Source organism: Corapipo altera, unplaced genomic scaffold (assembly GCF_003945725.1).
Source record: "Corapipo altera isolate COAL_440 unplaced genomic scaffold, ASM394572v1 45, whole genome shotgun sequence".
Classification (NCBI taxonomy): Eukaryota; Metazoa; Chordata; class Aves; order Passeriformes; family Pipridae; genus Corapipo; species Corapipo altera.
Genome location: NW_020884877.1, coordinates 3563172 through 3590392, shown reverse-complemented (window position 1 = coordinate 3590392; position 27221 = coordinate 3563172). Strand labels below are relative to the sequence as shown.

The window sequence follows — 27221 nt, the reverse complement described above, 5'->3', positions numbered from 1 at the left end:
CAATCTCTCAAAGCTGATGCCTAATAGCTACTTGCTAATGGTGGTCTGAGAGATTCCACATAACAGGGATAAACAGATCCGGAAAATAGCTTTCCCACATAACATCTGTCTTCCCACCAGAACTCTATTATAAACAAACAAAATAAATGGCTTAAATCCTTGAGCAAGCGACAAGCACAGAAACATTCCATTGCTGAAAGCAGAACACCCAAGAGTAGTGGGAGACCATACCACAGTACCCCAGGGACAAAAGAGATTCTTTATTTTCCCTGTTTAAGGACAAAAATGAAACCCCAGAGGAGTGGACTCATGATGATGAACGCAAAGAATACAGTCAGGAGATTTGATTTCTTTCTTGATCTTGACATGGTCTCATTATGCAAGATTGGACAAGATCTGCTGTCTCCTTAAGTTTTGCTAACTAGACTTTTGATAATATTCCCTCCTTCTTTCCAGTTTCTACTTTATTGCAATAACTCACAAAGGCAACTTTTGTCTCCTTGGTGTGTTTGTTTGGAACTCAAAGCAAAAGGGCCTCTCACTCAGCATTATCAGTGCATCTGTCATGTCACATGGAGACATTATGATGGGCTAACATTTCATCTGCAGAAAAGAGCATTCAAATTTTTATCAGCTTAAATGACAATGCATTCTGCATTCCCCACCAAACAACACATACCACTCGTTCCTATACCCCAATCAGGAAGAAAATTCCAAATCCCAATTCAACTGGAAAAGCTGTTGATATTTGTTACATGTCATTTCTAAGTACCATTGGAGATGCAACGACCAAGACACTTTGATGCCCCATTTTCTTCCCCTAGGGAGAAGAAACACCTGGGGCAAGATACTGGGGCTACTTCAAGCTTATAGGCACCTTGCAAGGCCTTCTGCATCTTTCTAACCCAAGCCAACCCTGACTTAAGAAGAGGCCTGAAATAGCAAGACGATATAAAGCTCTTATTGCTAATATACAGGCAGCAGCCTCTTCCCAGCCAAGGGCTGAGGAAAGTTCTTGCTAGAAACTGGACATTTTCAGCTGAGAGGTCGCAAAAACCTTACAGTGAGCCCAGTGTAAGGTCCCCAGAGACCTCCACAGCCAGGATGCACAAGTACTGTGGTGAAATCTCATGCACAGGCCAACCCAAGAAGAGGAGCTTTTGGAAGACCACTAGTACAGGTTATGGGAGAATATTTCACAACCTGGGATACAGTATAGTAAAAAAAGCTATTTTTTCTCCTGTCAAAGTTAGACTTGCAATGTCCCAAGGGCCCAGAAGAGAGAAGATTACATGTACAGAAGCCAGGGAATACTGTTGACACTAGTTGAAGCTGCAGCACAGAAGCTGCACAGCTGGGGCTGTCGTAAAAGCCTGCTCCGTATCTTTAAAGGCTTTTCTGGATCTGTGGCAATCTCTGCAAAGCAACCTTATGCAGAGTTTAAAATCATTAAGCATCTACACAGATTTGCTGCAAACCTTCTGGAACTGTACTCTACATCCCTTTTGTCAGTTCTGTTAAAAACAAACCCATGCTTCTAATCCTGTAACAATCTAGAGAAACTGCTGCTGTACACAACTCAGTCCTGCTGTAATATGCCCATCTGCTAATGTACCCCTCAAGTGCACTAAATTCCCAGGAGACAATAAGGTTGCTTTATTTAATTATTTAAACACTGGAGCATGGAAATAGAAAACAAAGAAATTTTAGTAAAATAAGATTATTTAGTAAAATACTGATTCTTCCACTTATGCAGACCAATTTTAATACTTCAGATATGTATAATGCACATTTCTTTAGCAATGATTATGCTCAAACATAGTGGGTTCCTACGACTTTGAATGGTTTCAGACCATGCTGCTAAAACAATTCATTGAAAAGAAAGACAATAAAGAACAAAGAGAAATGTAATTAGATTTTATTGGAATGAATCCAGAACCAAGGCTTACACAGCATTGTTTTCACTGGGGGGGGAGTGTTGTGATTTGGTTTTGTGGGGTTTCTTAATGTGACATATGCAAAATTATATCTCTAATATGATACTCATTTTTCTTTGTATTTGCCTGAATTACTGCAGTTCTGGATCTAGCCAACTCATAAGCAGGTGTGCTGCTGCATGTTCAGAACAGCTGAGGCCAAGAAGATGGTAGAGGAAGCCTGTGTTTACTTGTTCTAAGTTTTCTGAACAGTCTCAATCTCAAACAGAACATGGTAAATTTAACACTGCAACTTTAGTCCATAATGAAGTTTCCCACTTTAATAAACATTAGCAACTAGATCAGTACCTTATTAAAATATCATCTATTATTTGAACAATCATGCTGTGTGCTCAAATTTGTTTTACATTGTGGTTGGCCACAATAAAACAGCTAAATGCACTGTGTTTCTGGTTCTTTGTGTTTTTCTTCATGTTGGAAACAGAAAGCTGCAAGACATAATAGTTGAAAAGAGTAAGGAAAAGAGTAACATAAAGACTGAAAGCAAAACCACCTGAGCCCTTTACTGTTTCTGGGGCTTTGATCTACTATATTCCTGTGTATGACAGTGTAGGTGTTTGTGTTGCTCGGTGGAGAGGGATGGGCTGGGTACTTGAAAAAGACAAACAAACAAACAAGAATTTCATCCTGTAACACCTCAGGGTTTGCCTGCACTGCTTCATGACAGCACATACAAAAACTCTACCTGTGATTCAAGCCAAGAGCTGCTCTTCCCCTTGAGCCAATGCTGGGCTAATGCTCCTTGTGCTCCAGTGAGCCAGGAGTACGAGCAGGGCCTCCAAGTACCCTCTGAAAGAGACTTCACAGGTACAACACAACCCCAGGATCCCAAAGAGCAACAGTCAAATGGAAATAACAGGAACTAAAAGCTAGTCTTCAGTAAACTGTAAATACAAACTAGACTCTCACACGTAGTCTTTCTTTCTCTGTGTGTATATATATACACACACATGTACATATATACATGGAAAAACCTCTCCTTCTCCTTGATACTGTTTTTCATCTTAGTTTGGATGTAGTCCTTTATAATTTTGTCTGTATAACTGAAGAAATATATCACTGGATTTCTGAATAGACACAGCCTATTCTCCATGATGATGAAAACTCTCTTGCTCAAGACCACCTTCCCAGAACAAGCATTTTAGTCCCAGAAACACAGTGGACAAAGTCTGTTATGTTGTAATACCAAAAAAACCAATCCTGGTAAGTTAATACATGTGCTTAATGCAGTTATTAACCATGACAGGCAGCCTTGTAAAACCTGCATGGAAGAGCAAAGACTGTACCTAGAAATAAGAAACTGAAGGAACAGTATCCATAGTTCAAGTAAAACCACCTTACTGCTAGAGGAGACAAAATAACAGCCCTGTACCAAATACATTAATGCCTGATCTCATGACCCAAGAAACAAAGCTCACACAGGTCACACAAAGGCAAAAGCTACATCTATATCCCAAAGCAAACAATCACAACAGAGAACACAGGCAACCTATGTCAAAGAGGACAACACCACCACTAAAATACTCTTCAATATGGGCTTGATCCTGCAAGTCACTGTGCAAAGAGCAGCAGTCTGAACAAGCTGTGGCCAAGCCACACTGGCCAGGATCAAGCCCTGAATCACACTGCAACATGTTTGAGATCCGAGCCCTGAAGTAAGAGCAGATCATCTGCCAGAGAAAGACACCCACGTGGCAAGTTGAAACGAGTACTTGAAGTGGATGCATGAGTGCAGATTGTTGGGTTTCTCTTCTGAGTTTCTTCAGGGCACAGAAATCTCTTCCCTGCTCAGTGAACATTGCTGCTAACCTCAAGATCATTATGACAGACTCTAGTGTTATTATTAATGAAGCAGACTAACCATCTCTGCTGGTCACCTCTCTGACTAAGTTGGGATGTTTTTATACAAACAAACAGAATTCCTACACAGGATGCAATTACAGGCAAACCTGTAAAGTAAGTGATGAGGAAGTCAACCCAAAGGTAACATGAGGAATTTTTCAAGACAGCATGTAAATACCCCTCAACACACCAGTGCTTGCACACTTTTCAAAAGATAAAGACTTATTTTCATAAGCAAGCAGTAGCTGGAGATGGGACAGTGTCTGTGCCAAGAAACCACTGGTGAAAACATTAGTGAGAACATTCATTCTAAAATGTTTTGTTATTTCTGTATGAATGAAATGGGGGCGGTGGGTTGAGATATACCTCCTGTCATGTTGCAGGAGGTATAGGAGGTTATAGGCTAACTTATGGTCTTCAGGGTGGAAATCATGTTTTTACAGCCCTTGGACACTTTTGCTTTTATTTCTGTCATTTGTCAATCTTTCATTAATCTTTCTTTTGTGTTTTTGTTTCATATAATGTGCACTGAAACCACTAGGAAATGCCCCCAATGTTGTCATCACCTTAGCGAAGAAATACACAGTATTTCGAGACAGAGCCAACAACTATAACAATCCCTGGGGCCCTACTGGAGGCATTTCCCACACCACCTCACTTTTTTTTAAGGTTTCACATCAGAGGCAAAAAACAAAGAGTGTGTAGGGAAGGAGAAGATCCCTATACACAATCCACCAAATGCATACAATTTTCTGTTATCCTTATTAATGTTTTATTGCCTCTCTATGCAGACACTGCACGTGGCCCTACAAACCAGTGCCTCAAACACTGGGCTCGGCATCGTGGGAGCTGTACAAAAAGGAAACAAAGCACTGCCTTAAGATAAGTAACTCTCCTCCCATAAAGCACTTCAAGGCAAAAAAGCAGCCAACCTGCTGCCTGTGAAAATCTGTACTCCTGACTCTGGGCAAGTTATAAAGTTTGTTTTACCAGAGTAGGCTGATTTGAAGGGCCAGAGGACCCACAGGATTTCTGTTTAGGTAACAAGCAAAGCAAGATTTGCAGGGAGGCAGAATACTTCTTAGGCCACAAGCTATCACAGGAAAAGATGAGCCTTGGGCACACAAGCCCTTTTTCACATCTGAAGGAGAAGCAGCAGGCTTCAAGGTCCTAGCCTATGGCAGCTGCAACAATATTATTACTACAACTCAGTAGCTTCCCTCAAAGGGCAAAACTGTTGAGGCACTGATGGGAAAATTGCTCAAACTGACACAGGCATTCCCCAAGGGAGGAAGAGAAGGAGATGGGAGGAAACTCAGGTCCCCTGGGCTCCCATCACAGGCGGATGGATGGCTGCTCTGCTCCAGCTCTCAAACCATCCTGCCTTTAAGAAACTGTTCAGTCACCACACCTGCCACTCCTCAAACTCCCAAAGGAAGACCAGCAGCCCAGGCTGGACTTGTTGGATAAACACAAGTAAATACATGAAAGTACAAGAGAGCAGGGTCAGATCTGGCAGGAGGAAAGACTCTTCTGCATGTTGCTGCAGGAGCAGCAAAGCACAGAGCAGTTACCAACCAACATGCACACAACTAGGACGTACCAAAACCACAGGGGACAACGACCCAACAAAGGACTCCACCTGGCCTCAACAACAGCATACTAGAGATGTACATGATCATGCTGACATCAGAAGGTAATGAAATTGAGAAGAAAATTGAACTTCAACAATCACTCAGTCACTATTACCACAAAGATTTTCTCAGCAAGTTGCATTTGTGTTTCCCAATACCACAACACTCTGTTCTTACAGCAGCAAGGGACTTATATGGAGAGATGGTCACACAAGGCTGATGCAGACCAGGACAATTGGTCTCATTCACATAATTCTGTTCCCTGCTCTATTCTTTCATAATGTAACGTCTGGAACAGTAGGTATGAGTGCAGCAGGAACAAAGCGACTATGCTTGACAGCAATTCAGTAAAGTCCTAAATATTGTAATGTAGCTGAAAAAGGGATGAATCAATAATACAGACAGACACAGTGGAGTAAAGGCAAGTCAGAAACAAAAAGGCTACCCCTAAAATATTAAAATAGAGATCAACAGGAAATAGCTAACTCTATGAAACAAGCACACCAGAAGAGCCATGCCAGCAGAAGGCAGCCACAAGGATGGTACCTCAAACAGATAAAACTGAGTTACTACACTGGAATGCCAAATATTTAATGTTTCAGTGATAAAACAACAAATGTTCAGTAACATAAGGCTGTTCCTGCCCAAAGCAGCCCACAAACTCCACGCACCAGAAAATACAAATTAACCGCTGACATCAGAGAAAGATTCTGTTCTGTTGTAAGAACAAAAAGCAAACAAACATTTTCTTGTAAGGAACAAAATGTTGACCTCTGCAAATTTGGGAAGACTTCAAGAATCAACATAACTGTGGGGAAAAATGTGCAGGGCAGCAGAATAAAGCTGTATCTGACCTCTAAAGGCTGACTCCCGTGAGCCTACGCAGCTCCACTCCCCTCCAGACTCCTCACACCTCCCTTGACACTTCCACACGCCTCACAAAGCAATAAAACCGGTATGAAAATAAGTTTCAGACTAACACATACACTACATTTTATCCCAAATCTCTACCATTCATAAGTCACTGCAAACGCACATATAGACAGATGCCCCTCTCCCATTTGTCTGCATCCCAAAACACAAAGGAAAAATTATTGCTGAGCTGGATTGGATGAGCATATTTCAGCCAATTTAGAAAAAAATAAAATAAAAAAAAAAAGTTAAAGGAGAGAGTTCAACAGAACAAGTCAAAAATTCATCAGTCACACACAAACTGAATTTTACAAATGTATTTAAAGTTTTCCATGAGGTCTGTAGGTCACACATTTTAACTGCGCAAACTGCTCCTTGGAACCTTCAAATAATCAACATTGTGGGATTTTTTTTTTTTCTACTTGCTAACTGCATTGCCCATGAGCCACTTTTTACTTTGTAAAGTTAACGAAATACTCTCACGGGCTTCTGTCACCAACAGTTACAGAAAAGATCTTTTGTGGAACAGCGATGCAAATTTTATCAATGAAGAGTTTAAGAGTTGCAAACACAATATAATAAACAATTACAGCTTTCTAATGAGATTTTTCTTGGTCAGACATACCTCAGACATTTCCAGACATGACTAAACTCCAAGATTCCCATTTCCAATTAACACATGCGTGTTACCCAACGAGCCCTCCCCCCCCAAAGCCACTCAGCATGAGATTACTGCAGAATGTGATGGTCTTTAGCAGAATATTTGGCCAAACTCCAGCTCCACCAGCCTTCATGCTTATTTTTATAGGCACAGCCTCCAGCTTTGCACTCTGGTATGTAACACAACACCAAAGTCTATTAAACTTTCCATCAAATACACATAAAATTGAACAACAGGTAATCAAGCCACAGTCTGTTCCCTAATAGTTAGGAGTACACTTATTATCCTGTTTGCACCACGGCATGAAACTTAGCTAAGCTTCTAAAACAGCTTACAGTGAACGTGCCCGGGATGATACAAAAGGACCATCAGAGGATCCAGATCTGAATGCATTTGCAAGGGGAGCTCTTACAGAGTAGAATTTCAAAGAGGTAAATGGAGCTGGCACTAAGATCTCCAACATCAAACATTCAGCATCAAACATAACTGTGAAAGAGACTCGAAAAAACAAAAACTCTTCTAGTGGAATGAGCCCAACTATCTTGTCATCTTTGGCTATGGGGAGAGATTTGGCATTGTTCACTGATGGCTTGATCTGACTCACATTTCGTAGAATCACAGAATAGTTTGGGTTGGACGGGATATTTAAAGGTCTCTAGAGTTCAACTCCCCTGCAATAAGCAGGGACATCAAGCAGAGCCCAGCCCCAAGCTGACTTTGAATGTTTCCAGGGATGGGGCACCTACCACCACGCTGGGTAACCTGTTCCAGTGTTTCACCACCCTCATCATAAAAAAAATTTCTTCCTTATTATCTAGTCTAAATCTACCCTCTTTTAGTTTGAAACCAATATCCTTCATCCTATTGCAATAGGCTTTACTAAAAAGTTTGTCCCCATCCCTCTTATAAGTCCCCTTTATTGTTTTACCCACCAAGACTGGCTAACACAATCATGCAACATCTGGCCGACCAAAGCATTTTCAAAGCTATCCATGTTACAGGTCTCATTCCTCACAAGAAACCCTTTTGAAGGTTATAACTGCAACTCCATTTTAAAACTAACATATGTAGCACAGATACACCCTTCAGTCTGCAGGAAACTGCTTAGAAACCGACGTTGAGTAAGCCTGGTTTACTGCTGAGAAACATTTCAATCTGTTCACATGGCTTCAATTTGACTTTGTTCTTTAAACCTGGATACAACTTCTGGTAATACCTAGAATGAAGCACTGACATGAGGACTGAATTTAAGCCCACAGCTGAGCCATTAAAGGACAAATCCATTCCTACTGCCCTCTGAATGGATCCTGAGAGGTCAACTTATGTATGTAGCTTGTTAGAGCTGCAGAAATCTGCAGTATTAGTTACTTAAGGACCAACAGTAGCTCTTTAACAGTGCAATCGGCTTTCCCTGGGATAGCATGCAAACGACAGATTTTACATAGTAAAACAAGCACTACTTCCAGGTGTAACAGAGGCTTCATTGTCCTCACCAGAGTCTAAAATTAGAAACACAAAGTGTAGTTGTCATGACTGAAACTGGGGAGAAGACAGCTGGTGGAAATCTGAAGAAGGTAGAGGAGAGTTCATACTTGAAAATTAATGTGGCTGGTACAGTGAGCACCATTCCAAGTGTTACTGTTTTACAAGTTTTCTAAAATATGCAACAGTGGCATGAAATTTGCAGGGCAGCAGAACTCAACTGATATGGAAAGGAGATAATATTCCTCAAGTGATTTGGTAAATAAAACCACGCAGCATCCCAAACCAAGTAACTTGCATACTTAGTAGCAGCATGAGGCACAGGTATAAACATCAGTTCTTTCCACCACTGATGTAGTGAGTGTTTTAATACTTGTAAAGATCTGCAACATTTTGCCTTCATATTGTGCATTCACAAAAAATACTTGAAAGACCTTAAAAAAATAAATAACATGATCAAACAAATCAGAAAGATTTAAGAAAAAGGAGAGAAAAAGGGTAAATGGTAGAGCAACAAACTACAAGGGAATGATTCAAAAAAAAAAAAAAGTTTTGGTTTTGGCAGCAGTTCACACTTTTTAACAGAGCACATTTAAGTACTAGGCTTTCCCACCTGCTAGGCAAAGGATCCTACATTGCAAGAGAAAAGTGACACCTCTATCACCTACCAAAGCACATAATACAGCTAATTACATTGCATGTCAGTGCCAGGCCCAGTCAAATAAGAAACTGGGGGAAAATACATATTTCACTGTCACCGTCTCAAAGATCTGTGTTTGAATACAGTTGTCAGCCAGCTCATAATAGCAGATAAAAATAAAACAGAATACCCATTTGTCATTCAAACAAATGTATTTCAAGGAAAAACCATCCAGTCTGATTTAAGAAGAAACGTGTAATTAAATACTTTGCAATCCATAGTAGTTTACAGTGAAAAAAACCCTGAGAAATCCATATAATTTATAGCAACCCTTTTTAAGAGACTGCCCTTACAGAGCATTTTTGTATCCTTAATGCTTTAAGTAAAACTTTCAAATATGACCCAAAGAGTGGGCAGGGTGGTACTGCCTTCTTCAATCTCTAGGCAAACAGCTCCCTTTTCTTTTCCTTCATATTATCTTGAGCTAAAGTAGAATGAGATGATTCATTATCACCCACTTTTACTGTAGGCATTAGGAATATAGCATTACCCCTAAAACTGATGGGGAACATGTTAATTATACAAGCCACCAACTGAAAGAAAAAAAAGCCTCTGAGTCCCAGAAGGGGCAGTCACTGCAGCTATTGAATATGGAGGACTTGCTGAAAGCAGAATGAAAGAGCACAAAAGATAAGTCTGATATCTATCTGCCTGTATCAACATCGAAGGGTTATCAATAAGGAACAGAACATACCTTTAAGGAACAAGGAAAATTTGACACAAAGTTTTCCAAATGTAACTCTCAAACGTATCAGGAAGACTTTTTTTTTTTTTAAAGCATTGTGGAAGAAATCTTTCCACAAATACACATTGTTCTGGTTTCTTCTCCAAGGTTTTTTTAATGGATGCTGAGAGTCCTTGTCTTATTTTAATTTTCTGTTTAATTTAATTGTCAGTCTAAACTGAAGGAGCAAATCAGTGGAGGTGAGTGGAGGAGCAGTTGGGTGTAACTCTGTATTACCAACCTAACCTACAGAAAGGGAATATGCGTGGCTGAGCAGAAAAATTATTTGGGAAGAAAGATGTGACACACAATGAATAGCAGAGATACAAAAGCACAGACTATAAAGGATAGAAGAAGCAAACAAAACCAGCACAGACCCTTCCAAACTGGAGGATGGAAAGGAGAAGGTATAATGAGACCACAACGGTTCAAATGCTTAGCAAGAAGGAAAAGTATAATCACACTAAAAATTAAAACTGCGGAAGGGCTAAATTATAATTAAGTACAGAACACATCTATTTGATTGTAATAAGCTGTAGACACAATTGCTTGCAGGTCATAGCTATACTTTGGCTTAAATATTTCAGCTTTTACTCTTAAAAGACTTATCTTTCACCAGCAGCCTTGGAATGTTTCTACACATCATTAAGTTCACACAGCTGAAGCAGTATAACAGATACAATACTGTGCACATTTTAGCAAAAATGGAACAAAGATGAAAGAGGAAATGAAAAGCTTAACTGGAATCACAATTTGCCACTTTGTTCCCTGCCTGTGCTTCAATTGCCAGTTCACAACATCTCTCCTGTTGATCATCACTCAGAGATTAATATCCCTGAAGATTTCAATTACTTCCACATATATCCAAGCTCATTGTATCTAGCTTAAAATACAACCACTCTAATAAATGTAATCCTTTTGCAAATCAAAGATAACAGGCAACATTTAAGTTAGCCTTAGCATATTCCAAGCATGAATTGTTTCTACTTCAACCTGCTCTAACATCTTGGAAGTGTCTTCCCTGTTAAGTGAATTATTTATAACTGCAATGTCCTCTGACAACAGTAGTATCAAAGTTATTGTCAGCAGCAGTTCTGGAACAGTTCTTTATGAAAATCAGAGGTCCCCCATGTTGCACAAAGGGAAAAAGAAAAAGGAAAAATACCCCAGACGGGAAAGACCAAATGTAAACAATGCAGTACAGGAAAGACTACAGCAGAAGTAAGGTTTAAAACATCCTTAATACAATAGATAATGTTCAGGCATTCAGTCTATGTGTATCCTTATAAATAAACACATATCTTAAGAATGACAACATAGCTCCCCATAGGATGTAACTTCTTAACATATACTCACATAAACTTCATTGTGATCAAAGCGCTTTTTCAGATTATTGATGAATGAATCTTCATTAAGTGGCTCTAAAAGAACCATATCTCCCACCCCTATCATGTCATCTAAAAGTGACGTCTTGACCTCCATTTTGGCCATTTCCTCCTGGAAAATAAAGAAACAAGAATAAAACAAAGAGCAAAGTCAGCTCAAAGTTATTCTAATTATTCATAGGCATTATCTAGTAACACTACTCAAGGAATAAAAGTTAAAAGCCCATCAAATGACATTACTTTAAAATTATTTTTCCAAGGAATGCTCTCAAAGACATTGCTTCTATCCAGGTAGTCCACACAATTCCAAAAATTTAACTTCCAATCGTCAACAATGCCTTCTGGCCCACTATACATTAAATGTGAAACTGCAAGAAACAGGAATGATTATTCCAGTGGGCACCACAACCAGATTTTTTGGACAATTTCAGCACAGTGTTCGAGTGTACACAAACCCAAGTTTTATCAAAAGCTTCACCAAGATCTCCAAACTAGGGTTTAAATTTGTCAATACCCTAATCTGAATTTCTTTCTCGCCCTTACTTGCATTTCTCCAAATGCATCAACTTGGAAATGGAAACCAACTAAGTGAACCCATCCCGAGACAAAAACCACACTATTTGATCCTAAGTCATGAATCCTGTACTCTAGAGTGCCTATATTCTAGTAAGTACAGTACTAGTCTTGGTTACTTGAAGCTACCAAATTACTTCATTTCCTAATCAGATTCAATTAAGTTACAGATTTATTTGTAACTTTATTGCTTAAGGGAGCACTTTCATGGGGCAGCAACAATCCAGCTGACAAATGGAGACTGCATCTATATAACTGGAGTGGCAAAAGTCAGAAGCTGGACTTAAACAGAGCACCAGGATCAAACAAAGAAACCCAGTCTGATAAAGGAAGTAATTTAGACAAAGAAGTCAAGGTCGGGCCAAAACTTGACACTTATTTGATCCTCCCAGCTTTTCATCCTTCCAATCCAAATACTACAGAAGATTACTGAGTTCCTCAAGAACTCCAGGCACACAGTTACTGCTTTAAGCTTTTGTGATGAGACTGAAAAATGAACGGATTCACAGCAGTAGGGGGCAAACAGGGAACCAGAGGTGAGAGAACAACTCTGCTGACCACACAAACCAAGAACCAGCTACTGCACAGGTACACAAAACAACAGCTGAACTTCACCACTCAGCTGTAACCCCCCAGCCATGAACTGCCATCAGGCTTTCCTTGTTTCCCCTCTCACTGCAGCACATTTCAATTCCACGTACTTTTTTTTGTTTTCCAAAATGCTGCTGTGCAGGTATTACCTTATACAATCAGCATTACCTTGCCATAGCAGCTCTCCATCAGATAACTAATTTAAAAAAAGGAAAGTCTTTTATCTCTTCCTTCTGCCCACAGCCACTAAGTTACTACACGTTATTTGATGTTTTTCAGCAGTGAGTGACATTTGAGGGATATTAGATCAAAACTTAAGTCGCGCTTGATGTTTTTCCAAATTCAACGAAGAGAAGCGCAGCTCCACAGGCGGCTGACGGAAGTGATACAACAAGACCCCCAAAAACCTGAAACGAGCCTGGGAATTACTAGAAATTCACATGGAAATTCAAAAACAGTGCTGAACTATGGTAACCAACCAAAGCTGAGTCAACTCTGCTAAACAAACAAAAGAGCATTTGTTTTAAACAAAAACACTGAACAAATATTTTTGTAGAGAAAGATACTTTTATTCTTAAAAGTTCACCTCTCTGAATCACCAAAAAAATTTTAAACATTTACAGAATCTTCAGAGGAATCACTTCAACTTCTGCATCCCATTAAGACAAATTCTTTAAACTACCAGTCTTGTTTCAGAGACCTAATTACTTCCCATACATCAACTAATGCTCAAATAATTTTTGAAGGCTGAAAAAATAAAACCCTTCTCAAGTATGGAACTTATTAAATATTGGGTTTGTGGCCAAATATATAAAAAAAGCCAACACAAAAATCCTAATAAGGGCAATTCCAACCTAAAATTTAGGTTCTAAGTAGCATACCTCATCTACCATTGTGAAATTACATACCACCTACCACACTTCACGCATCATTGCTCAGGAATTTCAGGATCAAGAGCAGCCAAACCCATCAAGAATATTCATGTATTCCCAAGCTCAGTTGCACGTTTTGCAGAAGAGGTGCACAAAGACACTATATCTACTACTAAGTTGGATGAAAAAGTTGTATACAAATATTAATTTATCAATATATTTGAAAGGTTCAGTTTTATTGTCAAAGTTTAATTTTCAGCTTGTTTTTCCACAGTAATTTACAGTATACTATGGCTAAAATATTTCCATTAACATTCGAGTTAGAAAATAATACATACATAAATGATAAAAAAATTGGACAATACGTGAAACATCTTGTTCAACACTGGTTGCTCAAAATCATCTGCAATAGCTTCACCTTTGCAAAAAATTCATTAATGATTCTCCCATACACTTATGTATGATTCAAGAGTATTCTGCCATACCAGTGTTGTTAGCCTCCATTTCAGTGGAATCCAATCATAAGCCCTGCTCTGGTTTAGGTAACAACAAAGGATAATTTGGTTGCCTATCTAAGGTAACAAGTGGGGGAAAAAGCACTCTTAAGAAAAGTCAACATTATACATTATACAATGAGATAGAATTAATAACTTAATTTTATCTACTAGAATTCAGTAGAAGATCAGTATATACAGCACCTTCAAAATACCAAATACCCATTTTTAGAGCAGTTTTTAAAAAACCATCAAAAATCGGTACATTACACAGGAAAAAAAATAAATAATCAAACCCTTGCAACATTACATGGTTAAACTTCAGAAAAAGCTCAGAAACTCAATCCAAATTCATGTCCAAGTACTTGTATTTGTCATATAATCAGAGATGCCTTGCAGCTGGAATTCTTTTCCCATCACCACTGGTGACAGCATGTGTACCACAGTTTGGAGAGCAGTACAAAAAAGTAGGTGGCTTTTGCCTGTGCCTGTATTCATGTACCTCTAAAAAGATGAATGCTTCTCAAGACTAATTTTCAAGAGCCAAACCTGTGAGAGGAACAGGACCAAAACCCACTCCCAGTGCCTGAGAGAGCAGGAGTGACCGAAGCCACAGCTGTGCTGGTGAGAGAGCAAACACCAGGAAACAGGAAATTGGGTTTGAGGAAAGAACCATAACAGGTCATGTCCTATCAAACAACAACACTTTTAGTGTTTTTCAAATGAAGACTGTTGAATGGTGGAAGGTGGACAGAGGTACTTCTGTGAGGCTCTATTTGAACTGTGCTGTCATTTCAAACTGGAAATTCAATAAAAAAATAACCTAAAAATGTAAGTGTACTCCCTCAATTTACCTAATACCTTGCTATTGTGACTGTAACATCTCATTTTGTTGGCATCAAGAAAAACAAGTGTATAAAGACTACAGCTGCAAGTTATTAATATAGCAACAAATTAGCTCAGGAAAAAAAAAGAAAAACCCAAATAAAATTCTAATGCTTGTAGTCTGCAAATTAGATTATTCCTTCAACATTCCCTGATCTCTCCCACACCCACCTATCACTTGAGGCTTCTCCCAAATTTACCTTTCTTATCCCTGAAACCAATATTGGAAACTTCAGAATATCTCCCTTCTCTCTAGGCAGTTGTCAAATCTGTTCTTCCTCCCTCTGGTCTCTCCTTAGGCCTTAATTCAATGGAGTGAGAACATTCTCAACACATTTCTATTCTCAAAAAAATAAAAAGAGAGATTATTCAGTAATCCTTCACAGTTTGATCTATTTTATGTTGGACAACATGCTCAGGAGGAGAAGTGCTGGGCAGACTATGTCTTTAAAATGCTTTTATCCACACACTCCCACACTACAAAGAGCCTTTTAAAACAGACTGTTGTATCTACTACTTGCAGTGCCAGGGATTACCATCCAGCTAGGCCAGTTCAATCTATAACCTTATTGCCCCTCTTGGCCACAAGGATAGCAAATCAAAAAATCACACTATCTCACAGCCACAGCAGCCTTATCATCAGCCATTCTGAAACAGCAGCTAATGAGAACCATAAATAGAAGATGATAAAGAGAATAGGTAAAGCCACCAAAGCCTCATACAATAAAATGCACACATTCTCTGTGGGGGAAATGAAGTAATACCCTGTTATTGGCATACAGTATATTACAGAATTGGCCAAGGTTTTCCACCCTCGAGCAGAACAGCAACAATTGTCAGCAGCTTCCTACAGCTGTGCCGTCTGTAGCACACACTTACTATTTGCTCCACAGGAACTATCACTGGCTGCAGAGGTGGTTTGTTTCATTTCTTTCCTGGCATTGTAGCAAAGGGACAATTTCCCTACCATCAAAACTGACACAGATGTATTCACATATGCTTCAAGCTCGGACTATTTAAAAACAAAAAAACCCCCAAGCCTTTGGTTTCACTGCGACCAACTCATTGAAGAAAATAACCCCCTTTTTCATAAGTCTTAACAAAGACAATGTGCAACATCAGTAATTCAATAGCAAAGTTCAAACTGATTTCATGTTCCAGGTCCGATCCTGAGCTGCTGTCAGGCTGTAATTATGTTTGCTAACTCGTTCCCTGCTTTCTCTGTTAGGGAGCAATCAGCCCACACAGCGTGGGGACACTGACAGGCCACTGCTGGAAAAAGCAGCCACAGACATAGTGTCATTACCTGTACAAAACAAAACCAAAAGGGGTTGCAACCATCATCTCAAACTGCTCATGAAAAGCCTACGTACCAATTTAGCAGGAGGCAGGATTTAAACTTACCCTGTTCTGCTGTCCAGTACATCCCAAGTCTCACCAGCCTCTGACTGCTGCCCAGAAAGTGCAAGTTCATTGGCAACACCTTGTGCTGGTTCACCAGGTAAACTGAGGTAGACTCTGCAGCTGAACTATTACAATGTCCTTTTCACTCAGAGCTAGATTTCCCCACATCAGTATGTGTGAAAAAACACTGATATCATCCTAAGGAAATCCTTGCTTTCTTTCCCCATCCCCTAAATATTCAGTCCCTGGATGCTTCAGGGCATCTCCTGTGTGTTGTCTGCCTGTGGTCAGCCAGGGACACCTGCACCCTCCTGCCCAGCTGTGACTGCTCACAGATGTTGCTCTGACACTATCAATGTGCTGAAGAAAAGAGTATGCAGAAAACACCATGATGTTGCAGCCCCCGATTTCTTCCTGCAAGAAAATGGACTTGAGAAATCTGACAGACAAATTGCAGGAAGGAATGTTAATAGATATCACAACAGCAGTAAAAGCACTCAAACTAAAATGCTTCCTCTGACTCTCCACCTTCACTTTTGGTTTTGCCAACGTCTGAATAGCTTCTGAATTCCCTTTTTTTCCCCTCACAGTCCTACTGAACAAATCAATGTTTTCCAAACTGAAAAAGTTTATACTTTGGAGCTTTTGAATCAGCTACTGTTTCTCACATCTTACCTACCAAGCAAGAGCTATTATCTGAAGCCTTGTGCAACTTCTCTTTAACTTCTGTGGTCATTGAAAATTACACATGTGTACCGGATTCCTTGAGTACTTAACAACAAACAGCTCTGGTGAATTACAAAAGTAAAATGCGGCATTACTGGGTATATTTGTATTAGGACCACAGGAATGTTTGCATTCAGCATCAGCTAAATGGGAGCAGCCCTTTAGCAACATCAGATTAGGACAGAGTTTCGCACCAGTGACTGCAATTTAGATGACAGAAGATTTGATCAGAGAATTCCATAGAGGAAACGAATGCTCCACTGGCCTCTGCTACCAAACATTTATCTAAAGATTGGGTAATTTTCAAGAAAGAATCAGGCCATTTAAGGTACTGTTGAACAAACAGCTGCAACCAGGTGAAGCAATATCATCTTTTAAATAGTTTATCAACGAAGACTTAACTGCAGTTTAGAAAAACTGGTAGTGTGATAATTAGACTTCATTAAGACATATAGGAAATGTTTGCTGGGACATTATCTCCTCCTGACAAACAGTGACCGAAAGTTTCTTCATTAACAGGACTCAAGTCCTTTATATATGCAAAGGGGAGAGGTTTGATTGTTTCTGTAGTTCTTTAGGGGTTGAAAAGGGTGGGTACTGGGGGGTTTTGTTTTGTTGTGGGGTTCTTTTGTTTTTACATCAGCTTGGTTACAACCCACATTAAGCAGTAATTAGTTGTTGTTAGTCCTCTAAAAGTCAGGGAGATGCCTCTGTCGTGCCTCTGTTCTGGTCATGATGAGACTGTGCACAACTCTGGTTTCACCTAAGAGGTGCACAGTACCTCACCACAAAACCAAAATCACGTGAGCCATGTATGCAGAAGATACAGCTTTGCTCTCCTTCTCTTCCTCAAAAAAAAGATTAATTCATGAGCCTGGGGGAAGGAATGAGGGGCTGTGCTTGCATTTCTTTAAGGCTATTTTCCTGTTATTTTTTCATCCCGGTTTGAATAACATTAGCATGGATATCACCTTTTCTAAGAGACCGTGGGGTATATCTATTCTACTATTTCTACTTTACAGTCCCAGCAGTGCATGTCTTCAAATTACTTCCAATAATTGTTTTGCAACCACAACACAATAACTGCCACCAGTAATCGCACTCAGAGGTTGATATATTTCCTAAGTCAACTTGCTGCCTTGCTTTAACTCATCTGTGTCAGTCATGCAGTCATACTAGGTTTTGGGAAAAATATTTTGGATTATATTGACAGGTTTCAAAGAATATAGGTGTGGAGTAGCTTTTTCTCTAAATGGTTACTTTGGAGTCTGGGTGGGTTTTTTTCTTTTTTTTTTCTTTAATTACTTCAGTTTAATGGGGAAAACACCTTAGGCACTTTCAAGGCATCTGAAAATAGATCTTCACTAATCAAACTGTTTGCAGGCCAAATTCTGGTTGAATTCCCACTGACTTCAGCAGAAACAGGATCCATGGTGGTTTCTTATATATAGGCTTTTCTTAGTCATTGCTGAACCACAGAGCTTTATAATCATTCCAGGTCCACATCTACAGAAAGGGATACTCAGGGACAAAGGGGATCTCTTTTTGGCACATACCTTCTTGTTAAAATCTCCTGGAATCTTTTTCAAAATAAGGAGCAAAACATGACTGCAAAGCCAAAGTTGTCAAAGGTGCTACCTTCTTCCCCTAAACCAAAGACTAGATTTCAGACTGACAGTGTTCTTGAGACACCGTGACTTTTTAAAAGTTGCTAGTACAGAATATGAACACATAGAAACCCCCTCATTCTTTAAAAAATAATTTTAAAAAAATAATAAAAACCCCAACAAAACAAACAAAAACAAGCAATCAAACAAACAAACAAAAACAAAACCCAAACCCACAAAAATTATCTTGTACTACTGGAAAGCCAAACTCCACTAAGTGGTGGGTGCCCTTTTAAACTGATTATCTTAATCTTTCAAGTTGCCGCTTAAAGTTTTCTGCCAGTTTGGGGGAATCTGCCCAATCCAAAGGTCACGTTTGCATAGCTGTTGCAGAACAGGGGCACAAAAACCAATGTAGCATTTATTTATTCTGGGGGATCATCTTTGTTTGTTGTGTGTCACACACCAGAAGCTTGCTACCACACCAGAGCTTGCATTCAAAAAATCTCCCGGTAGCAGATCCTCACAAAATACTACTTAAAAACAACCAGCCCTCACAAAGTCAAATCACTTCTTTCAACTGAGATTTCATTCCTTTGGGAGCAATCCAGCAATCAGCTGTAATCAAGATCTTTCATTTATACTTTTATTATAATAGACTTTCTACTTTCCATTCCACACAAGCACATGGGTGGAAAGCGAGCCTGGCTGCAAAAGAACTGTTCATGGTGGAGCAACTGCAGTGAACATTAATTTACATTGTGGGTACTGAGAGATGTCTCAATACTACAGGGTTAAAATACCAGAGTACACGATAATCTTCTCCTCAAATGCTTCGTGGGTTGCCTGTTAAGCAGTCGGTGATAAGCCCTGAAGATATGCAGAATATGAAATAACAGGTCAGGTAACACAACAGCTTCACTCCACTGCCAAGAGCAGAAGGAAAAGTTGCCCCAGAAAGTCATCACAACAGTCACTGAACCAGACTTAAAACTGGGCACGGACGAACACAAAACTATTTGGGAGTTTCGGGAAGTCCAGATCCCAGGAGTGGCATTGGTGCCCCTGTCTACCCACCATCAAGTCACCGACGACAGCTGAGCATACCCATAGTTCCTGGAGCAGCTGGCACACACCACTGCACTCACAGATTTACCCACAGAGCAAGGTCTAACTTTCCATGCACCCATATTCTCTTCCAAGCAGTAAAAGTCTGGGTAAAGCCAAAATTTGAATGGCTGAAAGCACCATGTGTTTCCACACCATCCCCTATTCTTTTCTATTTAAAACAGGAGGAAAAGAAGTCATCCCTACACCATACCAGGGATCTTATTCTTGACCATTGCAGTCTTCCCTCCTGGAAATCTCACTGTCAGGGTCTCTTAATATTAGTAAATAAAGTTTGGAATGTTTTTAGCCTAGTATTTCACAGAAGTAAGGCAAATTAGGCCAGCTGTACATCTCTTGCTCTATACATCTACTCTCTCACACATGCCTAATGTTGAATTTCATTCAAAAGAACAGAGAGGAGAAATGGACAACTGAATAGCTGATTTTCCACATGTCTGTAAAAGCAAGAGAGGAGATCAGAGCACAGGCATCCCATCAGAGACACGGGTTGCAAAGAGAACAAACCCATTATTAAGTACCACAGAGCCATTGCAGAAAAATTTCTCCACAAATTTCCCCAGATGTAGAAAAACTTCAAATGGAAATTATTACTTCTTCTCAAGTCAATCCATCACAAGAGAAAAACCTGCAGGAAGCCAGACTCAATTAGTTCCATTTCTCCCAGGACTAGCTGCCAAGGTAAAACAGCAGTGCAAGGTCTCACCCTACCACTTGCCATCACGGTCTATTCTGCACATCAATTTTTGTCCAGAAAAAAAATGCTATTTTTTAATGAAGACAGGGAATAAAAGAACTGGGATGCAAGTGTTGCAGGAAAAGGGAGCATTATTTGCCCAAAAGAAAGCTAAAAACCCACCTATTCAGGGGAAGAGGAGGCTTAGATAGATAAATTACATGAACTGTTTAGATATGACTGTTTAGACAAACTATATCCACAGTTTTGTCATTTTCATTCTCAACAGTCACTTTCAGTTGGACACCTGAAATTAGAGAATAAAAGTCATCAATTTCTAAATCAAGGCATCTTCAGCTATTCCCATGTATCAAGAGATATTTCGGACAATGGGAGCAGTTCATGAAGCTGCATGTCAACACACAGTAATTGCTCTTCTCCAGACGTCCATGAAGTTAGACGCCAGCAGACAGTGTTTTTATTAACAACTAGCATGATAAACAGAGATTTTCCAAATGAAATATAACACTCCACAGATTAATAGTGAGGGACACCCTCCTAAAACATCAATAAAAAGCACCTACCTCCCTCTCTCCCTCCCACAGAAGGAAAACAGCCAGCCTCATGCCAAACAAACTCAACAAACACTTGCAGCTACTGAGTTTTCCCTCACTTTGTTTCTGCAAGAACTATCATCTGGCAGTTTTTAGGATGCAAAAAGATCTATTCACATGAGATACAGGCAAGCTTCCCCTGTTCCAGAAATCTGTTACAAGGTACAAGGAGCTCCAGCTCCACTCTCGCTTGCCAAAAGATTTTCCAGGGTTTCTCCTGGAGTGAACTTTGCTTTGACATAGCTCTGCACTCTTTGATCACTGAAGGTAATCTCCAGAGCCCTTTTAACTCCGCAGCCTGACAGCCTGTGAGCTGAACAATGGCCACAGTAGCTGTATCTGTTCTGCATGTCCCAGAGCAGTGCCAAAACCACTGTATCCTACAATCATGACTACTATACTGTACTACTCTAGAGTGTGATTTTTCAGCCTTCTACTGTTTTACAAGATATAGTTCTTACAGTGTGCCTAATTTCTAGACTAAATTTATTCATGATCAGCTAATAGCCACTTCTTCTTGCTTTTGCTAATGCTACTGGGGTTTGGTTTGGTTTTTAAATTTAAATGTATTTTCTCCCTGACAAGAAAATATTTAGAGAGGATCATCTCATGAACCTTATTCCAAATAATGCATAGCCAGTATTGGTCATTTCCCTCTCAGTGATTTCTCCATCCCCCTGACCATCCCAATCATTCTTTTCTGCTCCTTATACTATTTGAGCCCATCTTTGCTGAGCAGGGTTAACCAAGGCTGTACAGAGGATTCCTGGTACATCATGGCAGAGGTATTTCCTCACCACAACCAGGAATATTCCTTCATAGAGAGAGGGATTCATTTTCCCCCTTCCACAACAGCTTTTCCTTCTCCAAAATTTCACTAGGAGTTAGCACTTCCCTAGCTTACCCTGCACAACAAAGCTTGACTGCTCCATCAGCCATAAAAGCTAGGAAGAGTCTCCAGACACACAAGTAACCAACTGGTTACCTGTTTAGCTTGTAGATTTAACTGTTCCCAGAAATGATCTGTTTCAAACTCTACCACCATCCTGCTGACCTCTCTCCAAGCTGGTATTTCTGCTGCAAGTTAGACATCCGAGGTATTCTTTCTTTCACACTGGATAAGCATGAGCTCTATTAGGAAAAGCTTTTTTCTCCACCCACAAACATAAAGCTCTAGCAAAGCTATTCAGTGGGCAGTGAACTGGTCCCCAGAATCCCAGAAGAAATGGTACCTCTTCACCTCATCACCAGTGCCTCTATATTAACATGCTTATTTTCTTCCACAGAGGAACACTGGAGAGGACTAATTCCATCTTCACTCCCTTCAACAGCTCTCCTAAAAGCAAGTTAACTTCTTACTACAATGCAAGCCAAAGAGGCCTTATGCAATAATGATTTTGAGGATATCTCTTTGATCTAAAAGGACAGCCTTAACTGTGCTTCAAGTTGTTTTTACACAAAGCCATTAAAATACAGAGAGTAAGCATAACTTCCTTTGCTTGTGCTTTCCCAAGATACAGAATTCAACAATTCATGACCCAGCAGTTTCCTCACTTCGTTTCTGAGGTCCAGGTTCTCAAAGGTTAGAGGCAATGATTAAAGCACAGTCCAAGGACATAGCATATGCTCCGTTGTGCACACAAACTGGTTGCCTTAAGACCAAGTTCTTACAAAGATCTTCAAACACCAGTGCTCTCCCATAGACATGAGGAGAAGAGACTCCATAAAGAAAACACACATAAAAGAGAAGCATTTCAGGATGTGATGAAACATTTCAGGATGTCACAGCTCTCTACCTGTTTTTCTTTCTAGTGTAGTAAATCTCATAGTTTAGTTATTCTTATAATTCAAAATACCCCCAGTAGCACTTTAGAGCATATAAACTATGAAAACCATGGAAAATTACACAAAAAGAAACAAAAAGCAAGAGAGTTCACATACAGAGCATACTTGCGGGCCTAGGAAACTTGTACCAGTGTTGACCAGGCTGTGGTCACTGACTTTTAAAAACTACTTTTGCTGACAGTAGGGAAAAATGAGTCTTTCCTTGCTGGCTGTATTTAGAAAATAAAGAGTCACAGAATCACACAATATGCTGAGTTGGAAGGGACCCATAAGGATCATTGAGTCCAACCCTTAGCCCTGGCACGGGACCATTCCCAAGAGTCACAGAAGTCTACAGCAAGTAACTGATAGCACAGCACCCACCAACCCTTCTGTTGCTCAGCATCTACTCCTTGTAATTATCTCCTCTCTTTCTCCTTGATATATGCTTTTACTTTCTTCCTGGCATATTTTCCTTTCCTGGTCCTCTTGCCCAAAAGCATAAGGATTTCTGCTACTGTAAGACCCTTGTGAGGACTGCTGCCTCTACAAGACACAGGGAGAACAAGGGAAAGTTTATTAGTACACCCACACCAAAGCAATTCCAAGGCAACACTGCACAGAGCCAGGGACAAGGCAATTACCTAAACCCCAAGATACACCCACTGCCCTTTCCCGCAAAGGAGAAAATCTTTGCGACAGTAAATGTTTCTCGATCTCACTCCTTGGGACTCTGGATATTTGGATTCCTTATCTTGAGCCTTCAGCTTGTTTGCTGAAATGTTAAATCTGATCACTTAGGCTAGAGGCCACATCTTGATTGTTTTCATCTCAAACGCTGGAGCACTAGTGTCTGTGCCTATGTTTTCCACTGGAGAGAAAAGATACTGCTCTTGCCCCTGGCGTCCATTATTCCTGCTATGCTATCTACATAGGATTACCAAAACAGTTTGCATCTGAAAAGGGGATTTGATAGTTCTTCTTTGCCTCTGAAACTGTATTGTGAAACTCCAGTCTTTCCCACTTAAACACCTTCATCATCACAGTGACTTTGCTATCAGACTTAAAATACACCAAGAAATGGATACAACTTTATTTGGTGATAACAAATGGGAAATTTCCCAGTAAAAAGGTGCTGGGAGAGACAAAAAGATTAACTTTCTGTTTAGTTTTCTCTAAAAGCTATGCCACTAATAGGAGGAGAGAGAAAAAAAAATTAAAAAAAAAAAAGGAGGTTTCCGCACTGTTTTAACACCAAAATCTCGATCCATACACGCAAAAGACCAAGGCTTTCACAAACCACAAGCAAACTGGGGCAAAACTGCAAGGATGAATGTTTTGAAACTAATGCTCAAACCCACTAGGAAAGATTCACAAAAAGAACCTTATTGCACTTCCAGTATCCTCTTTAACAGCTACTTCACAGCATATGACAAAGAGCTGTCGAACTTTTCACTATCCCATCAGCATAAAATTGAAATGTTTAACTTTTGGGGAGGGTTGTGGGTTTTAGTTTTTTTTCATTCTAGGAACTGCAAAACAAAAGAAAATTAATGTTATTCTTTACTAGTTCTTTATGACAAAGCATGCCTTGATGTTGGTTTATACATCAGAAATCAAGCTCTGGTTTCCTTCTTTTTGGAGGATATGAATGGAGAGGTTACATAAGGGTGTAATAAGAGCTGTTACTTCCTTTCCCAGTTGAAGAGAAAAAGCTGTGGATCAGGTTACAGACTCGAGGGCTGGTCATCACAACTGCAGCCTTCCTAAAATTTTTGCCAGTAGTCCCCCAACAAACAGGAGAGGCTACTTAGAAGGCTCTGAGAATTTAAAAGACTAGGTACATAGCTATAAGGGGGGAAAATGTCTTTATTTTTGTCTTTCATCAGACTCAGGAAATTCCCCAAGTTTGATGCATACAGTCACTCAAGTCACCACTTTCTATTAACTTTGTTCTTCATTAGTACAGTAAAATGGATGAATGAAACATAGGGTAAGATTTATAGGATGGTCTGATAAATGAGCTGTGCTAAATAAGCTTAGCAGTCTGACAGAGCACTGAACTTTGGTGGGTATGTCAGTGTTTGTCCCAGCTCTGACCACACAGGGCAAGAGAAAGGAGGAAAGGCAGTGTCCAGTTTGGCCTACACAAGAACTAAGCTGTTCTCTGTCCCACTAGCACTTTCTTCACCTTCCTCTGCAATTCCCAAGCCACTCCTATTACTGCTGCCGAAGGAAGATGAGATCAGACTCCAACATGAGGAACTTCTGTTCCCACAGAGCTCAGGGAAACCAGATGATCTCAGAGGATCGTGTGAAGCAAGTCCATGACACTTCCATGAGGCAGAGCATCTACTGTATATTGCCAGCAGTTTCTTAAGAGTGCACAGTGGGAAAAATTAATAGCTTTGCTTATGTTTCCAATTTCTCTCTCCCACTTCCTCCTCTCATTTGCCAGAATTTTTTTCCCTTCCCTCAGAAGCACTAGTAGGCTTGCAAAGTACGCTTGCCCTTCTCAAAGCAATGAAATTAAGTCTTGCACAATGCTTGAAAGGGCTAACACAGAGCTAAACTACGGCCCCTGGCATCATTTTCTCACAGAGTTCCTCCCCACAGGTGTGATTTAACAAGGTCTCTTACAAAAAAAAAAAAAAAAAAGGAAATTAAAAAAGCAAGCTTCTATGATTTAAGATGCTTTCATGAGTCCTTTCACCTTCGCCCTGCTGAGCACTCAATCTGTGGTGCCCGTAAGGAAACGATCTTTTTAGATGTCCAACACCACATAGGTGTTTCAGAAACATCTTCTTTCTTAAAGACATGGGGGAACTTGTGGCAACCTAACACATCAGTAATTGCTACATGACAGCATGAGCATGGACCACTTATGTTACTTTGGGAATAACAGGAACGGTCCAACCATTACGTCTTCACACAGAATCAAACCACTTTGCATTAGGCACTAAATTGAAGATATTCTTAAACTCGGGCCTAGGACAACTGGAAATAAAAGCACATAATGAGAAAAGTGTCATTACCTTTAATATGTTTGAAAGTGGCCAAGCACTGAACTGTACTTTAACAGATGGGTTGGACTACTTCTGTTCTCTAACACTGAACACTTTTGGGGAAAGCCTTGTTTTTGACAGAGGGCTTGACAAAGTGATGATTCATCCAGGGAAGCACGGGCAGCTTGTTGCCAGCCTTAATTCACAATTAACAATAGGACAGACGGATATAGAAGGCTCATGATTCGACACAAAAATTGCAAAGTCAGCTATTTTACCTGACCTTTACGTTTTCCAGTGGTAACTTTTTATCTAGCTATATTTTAAATAGTTTCTCTAACATAAATTTTAAGAGTAGTTACCTTTTATTTCGTAACTGTTACATTTGTCCTTTAGAATAGCGGTCCTGATTAAATACATAGCAACTGATCTAATGACATGGCCTGAAATTCCAAAGCTTTAAATTACTCAAAAAAGTGTGAGCACATGGGTACCACTGGCAAGACGAGTGAGCAATGGACCTCTGCACTTCGTGACTGGACCGCCAGCCCCACTCCCTGTGGCTCTGCTAGGAAGGCCATTGTTTTCCACCGGGGAGTCTGGCCACTCCGAGGAACAAAGGGATGCCCATCCCAAAACACACAGCGGCAGCAGATGTCCCATACCGCATCCCAACAGCTTCCATGGGCGCACACAGACGATCTCCCTTGGGAGGCTACACCAACCCGTCCCCTCAGGGAAGTTCTCCGGGACAGTGACCCTGCCCTGTAAAGCCCTTCCTCAAGCCTCTTCTCCAAATGTTACCCGACAGCAAAATCCCTCATCCTGTTCCAAGTTACGAGCACACTTCCCACGGTCCCCTCGAGCCCTACACCCGAGCCCGCTCTTTTGAATTCAGCAAAGCCGCGCACACACGGTAATTATTTTAGACAAGAAGAAACAGATGCCACGGTCTCTTCCCAGAAAGAGCACGCACGCACACACACACAGGGGGTGAGATGAGAGCCCCGGACGGTCTCTGCGTGTGCGCGCACCAGTGGTCGTGCCTAAGTGAAGCTGCCCGAAGCCCGCAGCCACCCACCACATGGTAAGGAAAGACACAGCGCCAGCAAAGCGTCCCGAAGCCGCGGCTCTGCCAGGGGAAGGGACGCCCAGGAGGCGCCGGGGTTCCCGGACCCGGCACCGAGCCCCCACACCACCACCCCAAGCCGCTGCGGCGCCGACCCCATGCATCCCCATCGCGCCGGGCTGCCGGAGCGCCCCGCTCCCGCAGAACAAAGGGAGCCGCGCGGTGTCCCGGGGGGAGCTGTACCTGTGCCGCCGAAAGGCGCTGCCCGCCGTCCCGCGACCGCCCGACGCCTCCCGCCCCGAGCCGGCGGCGGACGCTGCCCAGCCCAGCCCAGCCCAGCCCTGCCGAGGAGCCGGGGAGCGGAGCGGGGCTCAGCCCCGGCCCCTCCCCGCCCGCCCGGGGGGCGGAGGCGCCGC

At 40.9% G+C, this 27221-nt stretch overlaps 1 protein-coding gene across 6 annotated transcripts in view; it reads right to left on the bottom strand.

The window, feature by feature from the left end:
* MYO1B (myosin IB) overlaps positions 1-27125 on the bottom strand; it is a 112874-nt gene extending 85749 nt beyond the window's left edge. For 5 of the 6 annotated variants that reach the window (XM_027636733.1, XM_027636735.1, XM_027636731.1 and 2 more), the window contains exon 1: positions 11309-11449. In XM_027636733.1, coding sequence (XP_027492534.1) covers positions 11309-11443 — 135 coding nt within the window. In that variant the 5' untranslated portion in view covers positions 11444-11449. Of the gene's footprint in view, positions 1-11308; positions 11450-27048 lie in introns of those variants that run through there. The other variant, XM_027636732.1, reaches the window with a different exon arrangement.
* Positions 27126-27221: the final 96 nt, after the last annotated feature.